General features: G+C 31.6%; 1 protein-coding gene across 6 annotated transcripts in view; it reads right to left on the bottom strand.

Moving 5' to 3' along the window:
* Positions 1–9,752: 9,752 nt before the first annotated feature.
* Agfg1 (ArfGAP with FG repeats 1) overlaps positions 9,753–16,776 on the bottom strand; it is a 55,987-nt gene continuing 48,963 nt past the window's right edge. For 3 of the 6 annotated variants that reach the window (XM_058577563.1, XM_058577565.1, XM_058577564.1), the window contains 4 exons: positions 14,489–14,536; positions 12,328–12,486; positions 11,009–11,100; positions 9,753–10,437 (listed from right to left, as the gene is read on the bottom strand). In XM_058577563.1, coding sequence (XP_058433546.1) covers positions 10,378–10,437; positions 11,009–11,100; positions 12,328–12,486; positions 14,489–14,536 — 359 coding nt within the window. In that variant the 3' untranslated portion in view covers positions 9,753–10,377. The remainder of the gene's footprint in view (positions 10,438–11,008; positions 11,101–12,327; positions 12,487–14,488; positions 14,537–16,776) is intronic. The other 3 variants (XM_046439655.2, XM_046439657.2, XM_046439656.2) reach the window with 1 other exon arrangement.

Genomic DNA, 16,776 nt, shown 5'->3' with positions numbered 1-16,776 from the left:
AAGGAATATAGGCATGTGCCACCTGTGCCTGGCCATATACACCCTAAACAAATACTCTTTAAGAAAACCATCCAACGTATTTTGAATGCTGCTTAGCCACCGATATTGCATACCCACAACATAGAAACTCCTTCCTCCTGCTTCCATCTACTTCTGCTCGCCCCATCCCTCAGACTCAAGTTCTACTACTCCTTTGTAAGTCTGCATGAGGTTGGATTGACATGTGTTCTACTCTCCTGGGGTTCTGTTTCTCTGCACTTGATTTACACTTACATATACATCATACTTGCCTTATCTAGATTACTGGTCCCTTGAAGGCACTGTGATGGATTCTGAGCACGTGCTTCCAAATAAACTGGGTTCATGGCTCAGTTCTGCTACTTATATTTAATTGACAAAATATACTACCATTCCTAAGACTGTTTTGTCTGGGAAAATAGTAATCAACCATACCTACTATACATTATGCTGAGAATTATAGGAAATACTTAAGTCATCTTGCAAATGGGCACCATATTAAGTCCTACTAAATGAAGCTAATATGACAATGATATACAGCATTTAATGTGATTTTTTTCCTAGAACATCACTTAAAAAGTTAAAACTGTCCTTTTTAAAGTAATATTTCTAAATAGGAAAAGAATAACGTAAGTCTCTGAATGGCCACTAGGATTTTCAAGATTTTCTCATCTAAAATTCCCACAAATTAGGATGTTGAAAATTTTATCAGGAAGACACCGGTATCATCTCTTCTCTATGAGAGCTCCCCAAACATATCTAGTAATTCAAGCTGAAACTGTACTGTCTTAAAAACCACATTATAACTTATGTATTTTAAATTTATATTCTGTGATAACTTTATGAGAATTTAGTATGAACTGGTATTGGAACATTTTAAATGATTAAAATTCTCCAAATGATTCAAAAAACTTTACATATTAATTTTTCTTTAAAATGTTTATAGACTTTAAAGGTCACTTAAGAAGAGAACTGAGTGAAAAACTGGTAAAAATAGTAACACAGATTCAAGGTACATCAAATTCCATGTGAAATATAAAACACCCATATCTAGACACACCAGAGTGAATTTAACACACTAAAGGATAGCCATTTCTGTATGGAGAAATGGCTATCCTTTAGGATGAAAAAGTAAGCTTGTAAACCTGAATAATAATCAGTCAACTAGAAGATTTTAACAAGTTATCCATTTTTGACAATAATAATGGAAGAAGGAGGAAACTTAGAAATAACTAGACTTTATTTATTCTCTATCATAAACTGTGATTTTTAAGATTTAAAATCTTCTCATTATAGATGACAATAATAGCAACAGAGAAGTCCTAGTTTATGACTCTATAATCCCAAAATATTCGATGAATAAAAATACAACCTGGGTGATTCAATTAATATTTTTAAATTAGCTTTAAAGACAATCCAGAAATGTGAAAATGCAACTAGGAAATACTGGAGATAATAAACTTTACCAGTAATCAAGAAAAGGAAAGAATATGCATCTGTAATCCTAGAGGCTTGGAGCACTGATATAGGCTTGATAGTTCAAAGCCAGCCCTGAAGCTAAGTTGCTAAGTTTCGAGACCCTGTCTAAAATACATAAAAAATAAATAAAGGGCTGGAGATGTGGCTCAGTGGTTAAGAACCCCTGAGATCAATCTCAGTACCAAAAAAGGGAGAGATGAAGCATTTTCTTATCTCCTATATCTAAATTAGCAATCACTAAAAATTCACTCAAACAACTGGAGGGTGGGAGTAAAAAAAGTGATCCACATGTCTTTTTGATGTTTGTAAAAATTAAATAATTCCTTTAAATAGTAACTGAGGATAAAGTTAATCTTTATAAGCCAATAGTGTGATTTATAAAATTTATTCCAAGACAGGTTCCAAATCAAACGTTACATTATGATGTATTCAATTAACATTCTGAAAAATGACATATGACCATGAATGCTACACATAGTAATACAGAAAATGTCTGAAATGTTAATATGTACACAATTTGCTCATCAATTTCGTTTCTAAGAAAACAAGACCCTCAAACTATTTACAGGTAATATTTAAATCTTGAAAAGCTGGAAACAATCTCATTGTTCATCATGGGAATTATGAAACTCTGAATAGTGTACACCACTGAAAGAAAATGTGGATCTGTATCTGACAACAAAAGAAACCCATGATGTATTGAAGAAAAGTACAAAACAGTAAGCATGGTATACTCCCATACTACTTTTTCATCTACATGAAAGAAACAAAAAGTACTTAAAATATACACACACAGGACCATGAATTCTTTATAAAAATATTTTCTGTATTTTCAGGTTCTTTGCATGAGTACGTATTTACACCATGAGAAAATAAATGTTCTCTGTTTGTGCAATCCTGGCTAAATGAATACCTAAGTATCAGTTTTCTTGTGATGAATATTGCTTTAAAGGGTTTCAGTGTCCACTGAAGATCAAATTATATGAGGTACATAGCATGACTAATATATGGTGGTCATACTAGTAGCTCAAACTGTACAAAGTTATACTGTTGTTTTTTATCTAAAAAAAGCTAGTTTCTTGTGCTCAAACAAACACTTCTTATTCTGAAATGTTTCATGCCAATTCCCAAAGCTAATTACTAATTTAAATATGTATTCTAAATGGCTCACGAGAATCTTGTTTTAGCAGTTGGAAGAGATCTCATTTTAAACTTAGGGAACTGAAACCATCTAAATTCCCAAACACCAATTAATGGCAGAACTTGAACACAGAAAACTTTACTCCAGTTTTAAAGTTTCAAAGAGCCCCAATCCTTAGACTAAAAAAAAAAAAAAAAAAAAAAAAAATCATTACAATACCATTTACAGGGAAAAAAATAAAGGAGAAAAAGGATTTCAATCTTTATATATTGAGAGACATTTTAGTTCCTCAAGGGACGGGTTCATGTGGAGGTGGAAATACTCTAAGGAAACTAAATGTTCTTCTTGGTACTGGTCTTGGTTAATTGAAAAACAATTTAAAACAACAAAAAAGTACAAAATAATTGGGATAGATTTGTAACAAATAATAGTGGCAGGTGAAAACCTAGGACAATTTAGTATTTACCTTTTCAATTTCTATAGATAAGACAGACAGGGAAAAAACCCCATTACAATGCTGTCATAAAACCAAACTACTCCAACATGTATCTCCAGAAAGGTGGTCATTGCTTAGAGAAAAAAACAAAACAACACCAACAACAAAAAAAAACCCCAAAACAGATTAATTTGCAATTAACAAATCAACAGATATATCCAGCTTCTTAAAAATGCAAATGTTTTGTAATCTAAAAAGCAGACAAAAGAGCAGCTATCAGAACAAAAAAAGTTATGATGGAAGAGAGGCATGAGCTGCTCTACAGAAATATATAATGTAAATGGCAAAAGAAAAGATTATTTTTCTAATATTCCAGCTGCCCTGCCACATGACAAAAAGGATATCCCAAATGGTACAAATTCAGAAGTCTTTATTAAAAAAAAAAAAAAAAAAAAAAAACTTCCAACAGTATTTGACAACAAAAACTCAACCAAATTTATCTGCCACTCCACAGTATTTTAGAAATGAACACTGAAATCAGTTCATAAATTTTCATACAATACCTAAAACAATCTCCTGCACTGATGGGTCATCAAAATTCTCAGCATGTTAACATTTCCAAGCATTCCTGTTGACTAGAGGGCCTCTTATTCTTTCCTTTGAATTTCTCAATAAGATTCCTTGCTCTCTGCTTTAGTCTTCAGGTGCAAAGTTACTTTTTAATCAGATATTAGAGCAAGTATTCATCATAAAAATTTTTCCATGTAAGCAAGTCCTGTGCTTAACTAAATGTAAATACATATTAAAATTTTTCTGAACTATGAGAAATAAAAATCAGAACTTTAAGGTCATTGCTCAAATCTTTACCAAAGCAAAGGAAACTAATTTTGAAAAGATAATAAATAAAAAACGTGGTTGTGCCAAAATAGCCCTTGCCACAGTCTGTGTTTTCTCTCCTTTAAAAATAAGGTCTCTTGTAAGCTAACACAGATAAGGGAAGGTACAATAACAATAAATTATTAGAAAAAAAAAAGTCCCAAAACACACCTAGAAACTGCAAGAGTCAGGTGGCAGCAATTGAAAAAACTAAGGTGCAAAATAGATGTGAACTTGTACAATCTTTCAATGAACTAACGGACTGACTTCACAATACAATTTAAATGCTAGGATTTCTCAACTATCTTAAGACAGTCCCAATTGAGGGATTTTTTTTTTTCCTTATATAGAATAATTTCTTAAATGGAAGCACAAGATCACACTTAAATGGCTGATAAGCCTCAAAACAAATTAACTTCTTTATCAATAGTTTCCAGGCAGGTAGAATAAAGAGTAATTTTCATATATTCATATGGATAGTTTCATTTTAACAATGTTTTTCATTTAAAAAAAAAAGTCTATAAAAAAAATGTTCTTTCAAAGGGACATCTAATGGAATCCTGAAGGCATTAAAACAATGAGTTAGAGATGGATCTACCAAACATGGACAGGCAACTAAGATGAAAAGAACTAAGTTCTATGAGAGGCAAACACAGAGAGAGAGAGAAAATACATAACATTTTGAAAGATGATACAAGAATATAAGACATTATATTCCTCCAGAGTGTAGGAATAAAGTCACAGACAGAAATAACCTGGTTGTACTGCATAATTTTTAGAAATGAACACTGTTAGAAGCATGTATTAATTTAGAATATAAAAAAAAATTTTCAAAATCTTTAAAAACCCTGATTGTACCCAATGCATCCTAGGAAACACTGACTATGTTAAGGTTAGTCTGGAACCCTTTGCTGTCTTTAGTTAATAATCACAGTCAAAATTAGAAGGCTCCTTGGTGTTTGCTTACTCTGTCTGCCACTCTACTCAAGAACGAAGGGAAAATGCTGAGAATTTACAATTCAAATCTCACCTTTATTGCTTACTCAGTAACTTGGATAACAAATATACAAGATTTTAGAGAACCAATAAAATAATTAATTCATGGGTATTTAAATCAGCAATCAAAATGTTTTATCTAGAATTACTTTTTTTCTTTTTTTTAAAAAAAGACTGAATTACAATATTCTATTGTCGAGCACTGTGTGTTAGACAAGCATAGATTTCAAAAATACATTCAAATATATAATGAATTTTCACTGTTGGCATAAAATAAACAATGGATAGAGGTTACTGGGTATACATTCTTAGAAAAGTATTCAATGGAAAAGATCATCACAAATTAAAACTTAAACTAAATCTAAAATCAGAATAAAAGATGCCACAGGAAAAGCTACTTCCCACTTATACTATCTATTCAGAATTGCCAACTCAAAGGCCTTGAAAAGCACCTGAGCTTGTAAGGAAAACGAGAGTGGTAGGCTAATGTCCTGCTAGTTGGATTCAAGAGTCAACTTTTTAAAACACTATGCCAGCCAAATAAAACAGCAGATAGAATTCAGAGTGTGGGCCATGAAAGTAAAACCCTACAAAGTAAAATGACTGGATTTTAATAATCTCCGGGTTTACAATACTTGAAGGTCTTAACAGATTAAATACCTCAGTGCCCATTATACTTCTAGAAATGAACTAGTGCTCAAATGCTTGTTGAATGAATAATATAAAACAAATGGCTTGTTTTCAAATACCTGATTAAATCATCAAAGGACCAATGAATTTAACAAATGAGTTGTGGAAATATATATCACTATGCTGGAGGTAGCCTGCAAAGCTTGGGAAATCTGCAGGGTTATTTTCTCTTCTAAACTGCATTTCATAAATCAAAGTGTTAGGTCAAATCAGTCATATTGAAAATATTTGCTATCACAAGTATCTGTAAACACCACAGACAAGGCCCTTAAACTTCCTAAGAAATGGTTGTTATTAACAGGTCATAACTTTCCTAGCCTTGTATTTTTATAGATGACTAGGGTAACTCCACATCATGTATGAGCACAAGAGTGAGAACCTAATAAAGTAAGTTATACTTTATGTATGTATATTCTGCTAAAACACATTCTATTGTCATCTATAAGAAATTAACATTTTATAGACAAGTTAAATAAAAATAAATAAAATTTTAAAAAAAGGAAATGGTTGTTAAACACTCACTAGTATAACAATGGATTACATCATGGTCATATATTCACTTGTTCAAATTCAATCACGACACTGTTTTAAAATATACAAAGAAAATTATTGGTGAATTCAATGATAGGATAATGTAATACAAATTTTAATATGTTTTTAAAAGCAAATTTTACAACTGTACAAGGCACAAACTGCATCAGTAAAGGTGGAACACATCACAAAACAAGAGTCACTGTGATACTTCAGATGTGTCTTCAGTTTAAAATACATTCCAATATTTACCCTAAAGTTTAAATAAAACTCTAGAGAATATAATTTCATCAAATTATGTAAGAAATTCAAGCTAAATAATCAAGTATTTTTGGTACATGATGTAGAAAGTAACTTTCTTGAAATTTCAAAAGATTATAAAAGAATCTACTCACACATAATTATGACAGCATTGTAATCCAACAAAAAGATATGTGCTCCCAAGAGCAAAAGCTGTCACTAGCTTAAGTTTTCTATGCCTTGTGGATCTACTTCAAGGATTCTATGATAGTATAAAAAAGTAATTAGTAAAATGCCTGACATAAAGGGCCAAATAAAGCCACACCTCACAATACAACCACTATTAAGTACTTTAAAATAGTTAAACAATGTTTGAAGTCTGCAATTTCAACTGGAATTTAAGTTTTTCCCACCAAGCAAACAAAAATCTTAGTGCAGGAAGAAGTTATGTTTAACACTATCACCAACCCCCCCCCCCGCCCATGTGCAAGTAAATACTGTTCAAAAAATGTACAAATTTAAAATATAGTGGGTTCTCAAAGTGTGATCCAGGGAAAGTCTCCCAAGACTCTATGAAAGCTGTACAGGATCAAACTGTTCTCAAAATAATACAAAGATATTATATTCCTCTTTGACACTTACGACTTCACAAGTGCATAATGTAGTTTTCCAGTGATCAGATTATACAAATTAAAAAAAAAAAAAAAAGAAATGCAAAAGCAGTCTGAGAACTTGTTCCTATTAAGCCAGACATTAAAAGGATATGCAAAATGTAAAACAATGATCCTGTTTTTCATAGTTTTGGTTTTTAAAGGTAATTTTTTTCATCAAAAAAATGTTTTCTATGTTATTAAGTAAGATTCTTATGGTAATATTTGTATGAATAAGCATGTTTTTAAGGTATCTCAGTATTACTTTTAATACAGTTAAATTCTGAAAGATATGTTTCACAGACAAAATCTCTTTGGGGATCTTCAAAACATTTAGATAATTATAATTATGGTTCTGAGACCAAAATGTTCCAGAACTGTAGATGGCAGTGGTAAAATGCAGCTAATTTTCCCTCTCCATCTTGCCAGTTGATAGGTACTATACCAAAGAGGATATAAGTCAGGAGCAAGGGATCTCCAGGTAAAGACTAATCCTTTCAAATATATAGAAGGAACTATTCTAAGGAATAATGCAATAACCTTAACTCCTTTTTTTAATATTTATTTTTTAGTTGTAGTTGGACACAATAGCTTTATTCTATTCATTTATTTTTATGTCGTGCTGGAGGATCAAACCCAGAGCCTTAGGCAAGCGCTCTATCGCTAAGCCACAACCCCAGCCCTTAACTTCTAATTTCACAAAAGTAGGGGTAAAATATTCTTTATTTAAAAAAAAAAAACAATAAAATATGCTTTTAAATTATACAGAACAAGTTTTTGCCATCCTAAAAGAAATGACTAATGTCTTTCCTGAACAAAGAACAGGAAAGAAGGTATGATTCAACTGGTGAACCAGGACGTTAGGTCTTTAGTGATATCACTTCCAAGGATTTTCATTTTAGTAGTCAAAGTAATTCTGACAGTCTATATAAAATCAGAAGCAAATCTGAATAGAAAAGTCAAATGAAGTTGACTTTAAAAATAATGAACAATAAAGATCATGAGAAAATCCATTTTTAAAGATGGATGTATTCTGGATCTAACCTAATCCACCTTGACTTTATAAGCTCGCGCTGAAAATTCTTAAATTCCCATTTAATTACAAATTTCAAGATTTACCCAGAAAAAAATAGTCTTTATAAAATTATTTTGATAACAACTGTTTAATTATACTTCTTAGAAGGAAACCCTGGTACTTGGGTACTGGCCTACAATTATATAGCATAACTTTTGTACATATGAAATTGATTTGGACCCAATACAATCTAAAACAGAAATTCAAAACATTTCTTAAATTTTCCCTTCATGAAAAATGGGCTGAAGGATTCCACCCAAATGTAGAACTATTTAAAGACTATACCCACACATACCTGGACCAATGCAGCAATTATTTAATTCTAAGAGAAATAGGGCTCAGAAAAGGGACAGAGATTTCCCAGTCTTCTTGCTTATCAAAACAGTTCAGATAAACTATCCTTTCAGTTAGGTGTGCACTGGACAGCAATAATCTAAAAAGTCTACAACACTATATAAAGATTTTAAAACACTAAGGTAATAACTCATGTATGTAGTCATCATTGCAAAAGGCTTTCAACATGAATAAAGTATTTGAGGAAACTGATGTTCACCTCTTAATACCAAACTTTTAAAATTTTTTTAATCGTTTTAAGATAAAACTTTTCATATATATTACATATCTATGTATGTAATTTCACCTTTTCTTGGTGACACAGCGTTATAACAACAGATAATTATTAGAAAGTGATATATTGATGTTCTCTAGGCTGGGCTGCCTGCCCCTCACTAAATGGTCCTGAACAGTGTATACTCTTCAGTTTCTTTACCTTCTTCCTTTCAAGCCATCACTTCTGAACTACTAATATGCTATGAGCTAGGAAATCAAATAATCAAAATTATTAAAATCTCACACAAAAACAAATGCATAAGCTCTAACATATAGATTTTATGACTTAGATAAGTTGTTCAGACACATATTTTAAAAATTACTCCAAGTTTCTTGGTTGTGTTCCATTTTGATGAGACTGCCAGATTACTCTGGATGAATGAAGCATTACTATATATAAATATTAAAACAAGTTCATTTGAATATTAACAAAAAGATATAACTAAACTTAGTATCACTGCCTTTTTAAACAAAGTATTCCAAAACTTTAAGGTAACATTGGGTTCCAGCTTTCCCCCCCCAAAATGAACATAAACATATGTCCTATCAATAATATCAATTTGTCCAGAAAAGGGGGTGGGGGAACAACTGAGGTGCAATCATGTCACAGTTAATGCATGTCTGCTTTCAATACATTCAAAGACAATTAAAATTAAAAAAATCAATGGTTAAAATAGGCCTTTTGCAGTCTTGAGAAATTCAAAATCTTTTAAAAAATTTTGTAAATAACACATACATGCAAATTCTTTATATACAAATTTCACAAAATAAGGAAGTTGCAAAGAAAGTAGAAGTATTACGGTGAATCTGACAAGCTACATTTAAATGCTTTACCACTGACATATTCCTGAATATAGCAATCCTAGTAGTTTTAATAAATTTTCTACATGGCCTTTTTATAAAAAGTTAGTCACTAGAAGTCTTTAAGAATTCAAGATGTTCTCAATTCACTACTCATATTTAAGGCCACTTTGGTAAAGGCATTGCAGCAAGAACACAAAAACAATAGCATATTTTCTAATATTTATTTTTTCACCTGCAAACTGTAGCAAAACATGATCAGCTTTATTATGCAGACAGGTATCCCTCTACATTTTTAAAGAATTTAGGCATGTATAAATAGAAGAGCTCTTTAGAAAGGAAAAATTCAAGAACGAATAAAACCTTCCAATTTTGACTTTGTAACTTTCCAGTAGCAATGGTTAAAATTATTTAGGTCATTCATTCCAAGATATATGACAGCACCTTAAAAGTGGCTGATCTATTTCCCCTGTAACATTTCTCACACAACAATGTGTTAAAGTTACAAATACTGATATGCACAAATAGCTAATTACTAAGAAAAATATGTACAGTACTGCAGCATAATGAATGTGGTATCTGCAATAACTTAATATTAGCCAATTTTTAATATACATGATACCGCTACCTTTTTCTGCCAATTCACAGGTTAAAAGTTGTTACTGGAGCCCTCTGTTTTGCACATATTACCTGGTGTTTAATACACAATGCAGGCTTTTTAAAGACTTCTCTTGTGTTTAAAGCTAAGATCAGTGAAACAAGACAACAGTGCAAGAGGCGGAGAGATGTAATGTGACCACATAAAAGTTCGTTCCAGTAAAGTGTCTATATAAGGCTATAAGAAAGGATTGGTTGATGAGCTTCCTGTTGGAAATTGTCCTGTTGGTGCACCAGTCTAAAGGGAAACACAAGACAAAACAGACAAAAGTGATGTGTGTGCAAAATATGAAAACATTAAATTCTACTTAATATTTATCTAGGTAATTTTATTTCTATTAGAATTATTATTATTTTCAATAACATTTATTATAATGGTTACTGGCAACAAACTATAATACTACTATTATTATGTATCCTAGACTGTGCTGTATCTTTCACAGCCATTATTTCAAACAATTCTTGTAAGATAATCTAAGAGGAGACTTGGTCCTTTAATAGAAGAACTTGTTTTTCAAACAAAAATCTCTTCCTTTTCATACTGATTCATTAAATCCTACAGCCTCTCCTAAAGTGTTATTTTGACAACAAAGCAGATTAAGTTTTATATTATAAAATTTATTTACTGTCAGTGCTTTGATTTACAACTAATTATTTTTAAAGGTCAGATAAAGAACATGCATAATTGACTCTTGTCTCAATTTGTACATCTTGTCATATCAGAACAAAAACAGCATGTATGGATATACACATCCTGTTTTTCCTTGAGGCATCAACTTATACAGTAGTTAAAATTGAATTTCACTTACCATGAAAGGATTACTAGATACTCCAGCAGCTGCAACTTGACCAAAAGCAGTTACCACTGGCTTTGTTTGTCCAAATGCTGCAAAACCTGCACCTTTTGAAAACAGAATCCTCAATTATAAGATAATCGGATGTTTATTAAGTCTCATATAATAACTTTCAGAGAAATTCTTACCAGAGGAGCAAAACTAAAAATAATCAAAGTTAAACTGTTATGTCTAACAGTTCTTTCAGAAGCTGGAGATAAACTTCCTATGACATGTCTTAAAATAAGTTCTCACAAAGCCCTTAAGAAATGAATATAGCATAATGGATCTTACTTTTATGTATAATAATAATACATCAATTAAAAATAAATTTAAAAAATAAATAAAGGGCAACCATTACAGGAGGAGGAGCTCAGATGACTGGGAGAGGAGAAGGAAAGGTGAAATACTAGGATGAAATGAAGCAAATTATGTTATGTGCATGTATGATAGGTCATAAGAATCCCACTATTATGCATAATTAAAATGCATATATGAAAATATAATTTAAAAAGCAAATGTGGTGTATATATATACAAATACTATAAAAAAGAAATGACTGATTCTAGCTTTACTTAACTGATAACTTGTGACTGGGAGGAGTTGTGTGGGTGGACAACACAACAATTTCTACATAAATCATAGTATTTATTTAGAAATACTTTATCATTTATGGCTCTTCCATAGACCATATTTTCAGACTTTTATCTAACTGGTGACTTAAAAAAAATGTGTTGTGATTCAAAAATAATCATTAAAAAAATCCCATGGATTTCATACTTCAGCAAATGTGAAAAATAGGTAAAACAAATTGTTGTATCTTCTCAAGTCTTCAATTTAGAAAATTGCTCTTATACACACACACACACACACCCCACACCCTTATACAAAAAAAGCACAAGGCAACATTTTTGTGATGACAAAACAAACTAATACTAAAAGCCTATAGTTTCCTTTTCAAATCAAAAAACATACAAGATGATGAATTGAAAAGAAAAAAAAAAAAAAGAAACTGGTTGACTTTGAGAAGGAAGGGGTATACTCTTTAGAAAGCTGTCATTTCAAAGTCCAAGCAAATTTTCCCAAAATCTGTAATCTGGGCACAGTAACTCAAAAAAATCATTGTTTTCTGAGATCAAAATCACTGGAGGCTTCTATTTTTGTATAGTAAAAACTCAGCACATAACACTATAGCATTCTTTAGGTAAGTCTTTGTTCCAAACACCTTATATTATATTATAATATATAAAGGATATCTAAAGTGGACTTACTGCTATTCAAGTGTCAGTTCTTACCATTGGGTTGTTGAGAAAAAGCTGTTTGTTGAGGGAAAGCTGCTTGGGCTGGGAAGGCGGGCTGCTGAAAACTGCCACTAAAGCTGGTGGGAAGACTATAGGGAGCAGGAGTGCCAAATCCTGCAGGCATGCTCATGGATGCAGTGCCAAAGGTTGCCGCTGACAGAAAGAAAAAAAGGGATAATCAGTTACGCAAAAAAAGGGGGGGGGGACAGTATGCTTCTTATACTCAACATTGTACAATACACAACTTACGTTGAAAAATACTAAGACATATATTAGAGGCATCTGAAATTCCAACAAAGAAGTAATAAACCAGGAAATTTTGTTCTCCTGAAACCCATGACAAGAATGAAACTACTAAAGCTGTCATTTCAAAGTCCAAGCAAATTTCTCAAATATATAATGTGCTTTTTAAAGCACATTATAATGCAATTCACATGTATATGAGTATACATTTTTATTTTTAGGTTTGTTTTGCCATATACAATAATAACCAAAATTTTAATTTTATTCCCTAAGGTGTATGTCCCTGGAAAACCATTTTAAATTCTCAACAGAAGAGTTCACTAAAAATAATTGGACTTATAGGAGAAAGAGGATTAGAGGCAGACCAGTAAAATCTATTTAGATTTGTAACTAAGGGGGGGAAAAAAAAAAAAAAAACAGTTGAAAACCAAAAACACTACTACAGCCAGGTAGGTAGTACATGCCTATAATCCCAGTGGCTTCGGAGGCTAAGGCAGGAGGATTTTAAGTTCAAAGCCAGCCTCAGCAATTTAGCAAGACTATGTCTCAAAAAAAGGGCTGGAGATGTGGCTCAGTGGTAATCACCCTTGGCTTCAACCCCAGTACCAAAAACAAAAACAGCCACAACAAAACACTGACATAATTAAAAGGACATGTTCAATTCCTACTACATCAATTAAAATAAACCAAGAATTCCCATCCTTTTTGAAAGGTAAATAAAAATAACTTTAGAAGAGGACCGAGAAACATGGGGACTACTAAACAATAAAAATTAGAACAAAATGCAGAAAGATTGAAAAGGGCATTCTTAGAAGAGAAAGAATGTAGGGTAAGAAGGTAACAGTACTACTGTACTCCTCCTTGGATCTGTGTCCCACTGCTATAACGTAATAGCAAAACATTAACATGCTGGAGGAGACCTGGGTGTGAACTACCTACCATACTTCCTAATCATCATTTATAAATTAATTCACACAACAAAAACATATAGTAGCAGAACAGTGTTTTTTTATTGCTAGTAAATATTTAAATAGCACCTTTCCACCTATTGGTCCTAAGAAGGCACTCAGTAAAACAAGATATAATATTGATTTAAATAGACTTCTAGTAATAACATAATGAAATATTGTAAGCATGCTACTATCAAAATACCATAATAACACACTGAACTTCCTGATCTTAAAAAAATTAACATGATCACTGATTAAAATCACAAAAATTACTTAATACTAAAGGTATTCCATAAAATCTATATTTTCTTCTTAAAAAAGAAAAATAAAAAACAAGTTATAGATGTTGCCCAAAGTAATACAAGAGTTCTAGTGTTTATAACAATGCGATTTTGCTTAATAAATTAGTTCTAACTACACATCAAACTTTAAAAATTTAATTGTTACTGACATATAAAAAAGGGAAAATAGGCACTGGGAAGCAAGTGAAAGAATAAGCAGCACACTGAAAGGGAAACAGGAAGGTATTACAGACATTAATGCACTGACATAACTTTGACAAATCACTGTTTAAGAAAGCACTAAAAAGCAATACTGGGATACAGTTAAGCAAAACCAAACTCCATGGAATATGTTAAAATGGTTTGGTATATCAAAAAGGTATCACTTAAAGTACTATGAATCCAAACTTAAGAAAAAGAATCAAAAAAGCTACTAACATTCTACTGTGACCATGGAGGTAAGCAATAATGCTTTTCAGCATTAAAACATAAATCACTATGAAAAGATTTTCATATAACTTTAATACAACATGATCTCGATGCCACACATCCATGCCCACTCCATTTTAAAACATGGAAAAACTTAATTCCACATGCAAGGATCCAGAACGCTAGCAGAAGCTTCAACAAGCAGGTAGACAAATTGCCACACAAATCTAGATATTAGTTGTGGCCACCTACCAAAATGAGCGTGAGGAAACACTTGAGAATGCATTGCTCCAGAAAGGCCTTATGGAAAGCCATAAAGAGACCAATGTCAATTAAGTCGTGAACAACTACTGTTCAAATAAAGTAAATTTGTTTCATTAAATAATTCTCAAATTAGAATGTGCTGTTGCCAACTGGATAGCATAAAAATATATACATTAAAACACAATCACAAAATGAGCATTTTTATTCCAAGTATATTCACAATACTATAATATTTATACCACTTGAAATAAAGAAAAATTTAAGAGAATAAATATCAAACGAAGAAACATTCATGAAATTCAATTTCTAAAAAAAAGCACTGACATTATTTTCAGGTGAAGATACAACTATACGTATAAAAAAAGATTTGTACACATCATGAGCTGCATCCAAAAATGCTATTTAGCATCCAAACCCCAAGTCTTAAGATAAAGCACCGGAACAATGCCAGATCATTTTATTTACAACTCAACTAGAAATACATAAAGATGACTCAAATTAACTAAGTATCATACAGGTAAAATTATTAAACATGGTTTACTAAAAAGGTGAGTGGGGACTTTCAGCTTAAAATACAATCACCTTTAAGAGGAAGAAAAATGTATCTTGTGCATCTTACATACCTGGCACGTTTGAGGATAAAGAGGTTACATATAAAGATACGTAATTAACAGAAGACAAACAGGTTTTGCTGAACACTAAAACCTTTTTTCACTGTTGTTTAACAAAAAGGAAAGGGGCTATTTCTAAAATATATTTCTATGCATTTTAAAATACGATACTTTTAAGATTAGCATAAATTTGAGGAAACTGAATCAATGTTGGTTCTGCCATTGTCTAGGAGCACAATGTTACTTAATAGGGGGCATGAAGTGACCAAGCAGAACCTATGCATTTCACAAAGCTGTTAAGAAGATTAAATGTAACAATGAATCAAAGTGCTGTATATTAAACAGTCAACAAATGTATTTTTCTTCCTAAATTAGAAAAATACACACATAGAGCACACATACATACTGTGCTCTTAATTCAACCAAAGGTTAACTGAAGGAGTGTTCTGTGTTAAGTTTGGTCACTTGACATTTATCTCCTTTTTAGACCACTCTAAAGCTTTAAGAAGTCCTGGCATTTCCCATCTGTACTTAAGCATAGAATCCTTTTCCATGAAATACTGCTACAAGATTCAGTCAACAGTCACTGTTAAAATTAATAGTAACCACTATATTTCAGTATGGAACAAAGATGCCAATCCCTAAGCTTCGGAGTACCAAAAACGCTATAAATTTTTCTTAAATAACTTTCAAGATATAATTCACGTCATACAATTTATCCGTTGAAAGTACAGAATTCAATATTAATATATATACACAGATATTGTACAAACATCACCACAATCTAATTTTAGATTACTTTTTTATCCCCTCTAAAAGAAATTCTATATCCAAAGGCTACTATTTCCCATACTGCCCCATCATTACCACCATCTCAGCCTACTACAATCACTAATCAACTATGATAAATCAATCTATTTTCTGTCTCTGTAGATTTTATTGTTCTGGGCATTTTATACAAATAGAACAATAAATGAATAGACTTTTGTAAGTAGCTAATGTTTTATTTAGAATAAAAATCTCAAGGTTCATCCATGTACATAATTACTTCATTACATATTATCATCAAAAAATATTCCACTATATGGCTATTCAGCATTTGGCTTCTTCAGTTGATGATATGTGGGTTAATATATATAGGGTTGATGATATTTGTTTTCATTTGGGGGGCACTGTGAACAATATGGACATAAACACTTGTGTAAACAAGTTTTTTTGTGTGAATGTTTCCTTTCCTTCGGGGTATATTCCTAAAAGGGGAACTACTCTATGTTGACCTTTTTGAGCACAGATATACCATTTCATATTCCCACAAGCAATGTATGCAGTTTGGCATTTCTCTGTATCTTCACTAATAATTATTATCAGAGCCATCATAGGTGTGAAGTAGCAACTCACAGTAATTTCGATTTTCATTCCTCTACTGACTAATAGTATCTTTTCATGTGTTTACCAACTATATGCCCCCTTGGAGAAATGTCTATTCAAAATATCTTTTGTCAATTTTTAAATTGGGTTGTCATTTTATTATTGAGTTGTAAGAATTCTTCACATTTTATTAATAAGTCCATTGTGAGATATGTGACTTGACAATATTTTCTCCAGACTGCTATGAAGTTTAACTTTTTGTTGTGTTCATTTTTATATCTATCTATTTCCGTTTTA

This window comes from Marmota monax, unplaced genomic scaffold (genome assembly GCF_021218885.2).
Source record: "Marmota monax isolate L192 unplaced genomic scaffold, Marmota_monax_Labrador192_F-V1.1 WCK01_AAM20220418_F8-fsc00041, whole genome shotgun sequence".
NCBI classification, from domain to species: Eukaryota; Metazoa; Chordata; class Mammalia; order Rodentia; family Sciuridae; genus Marmota; species Marmota monax.
Note: the sequence above shows the minus strand (reverse complement) of the source record. Positions and strands in the feature narration are given on the sequence as shown.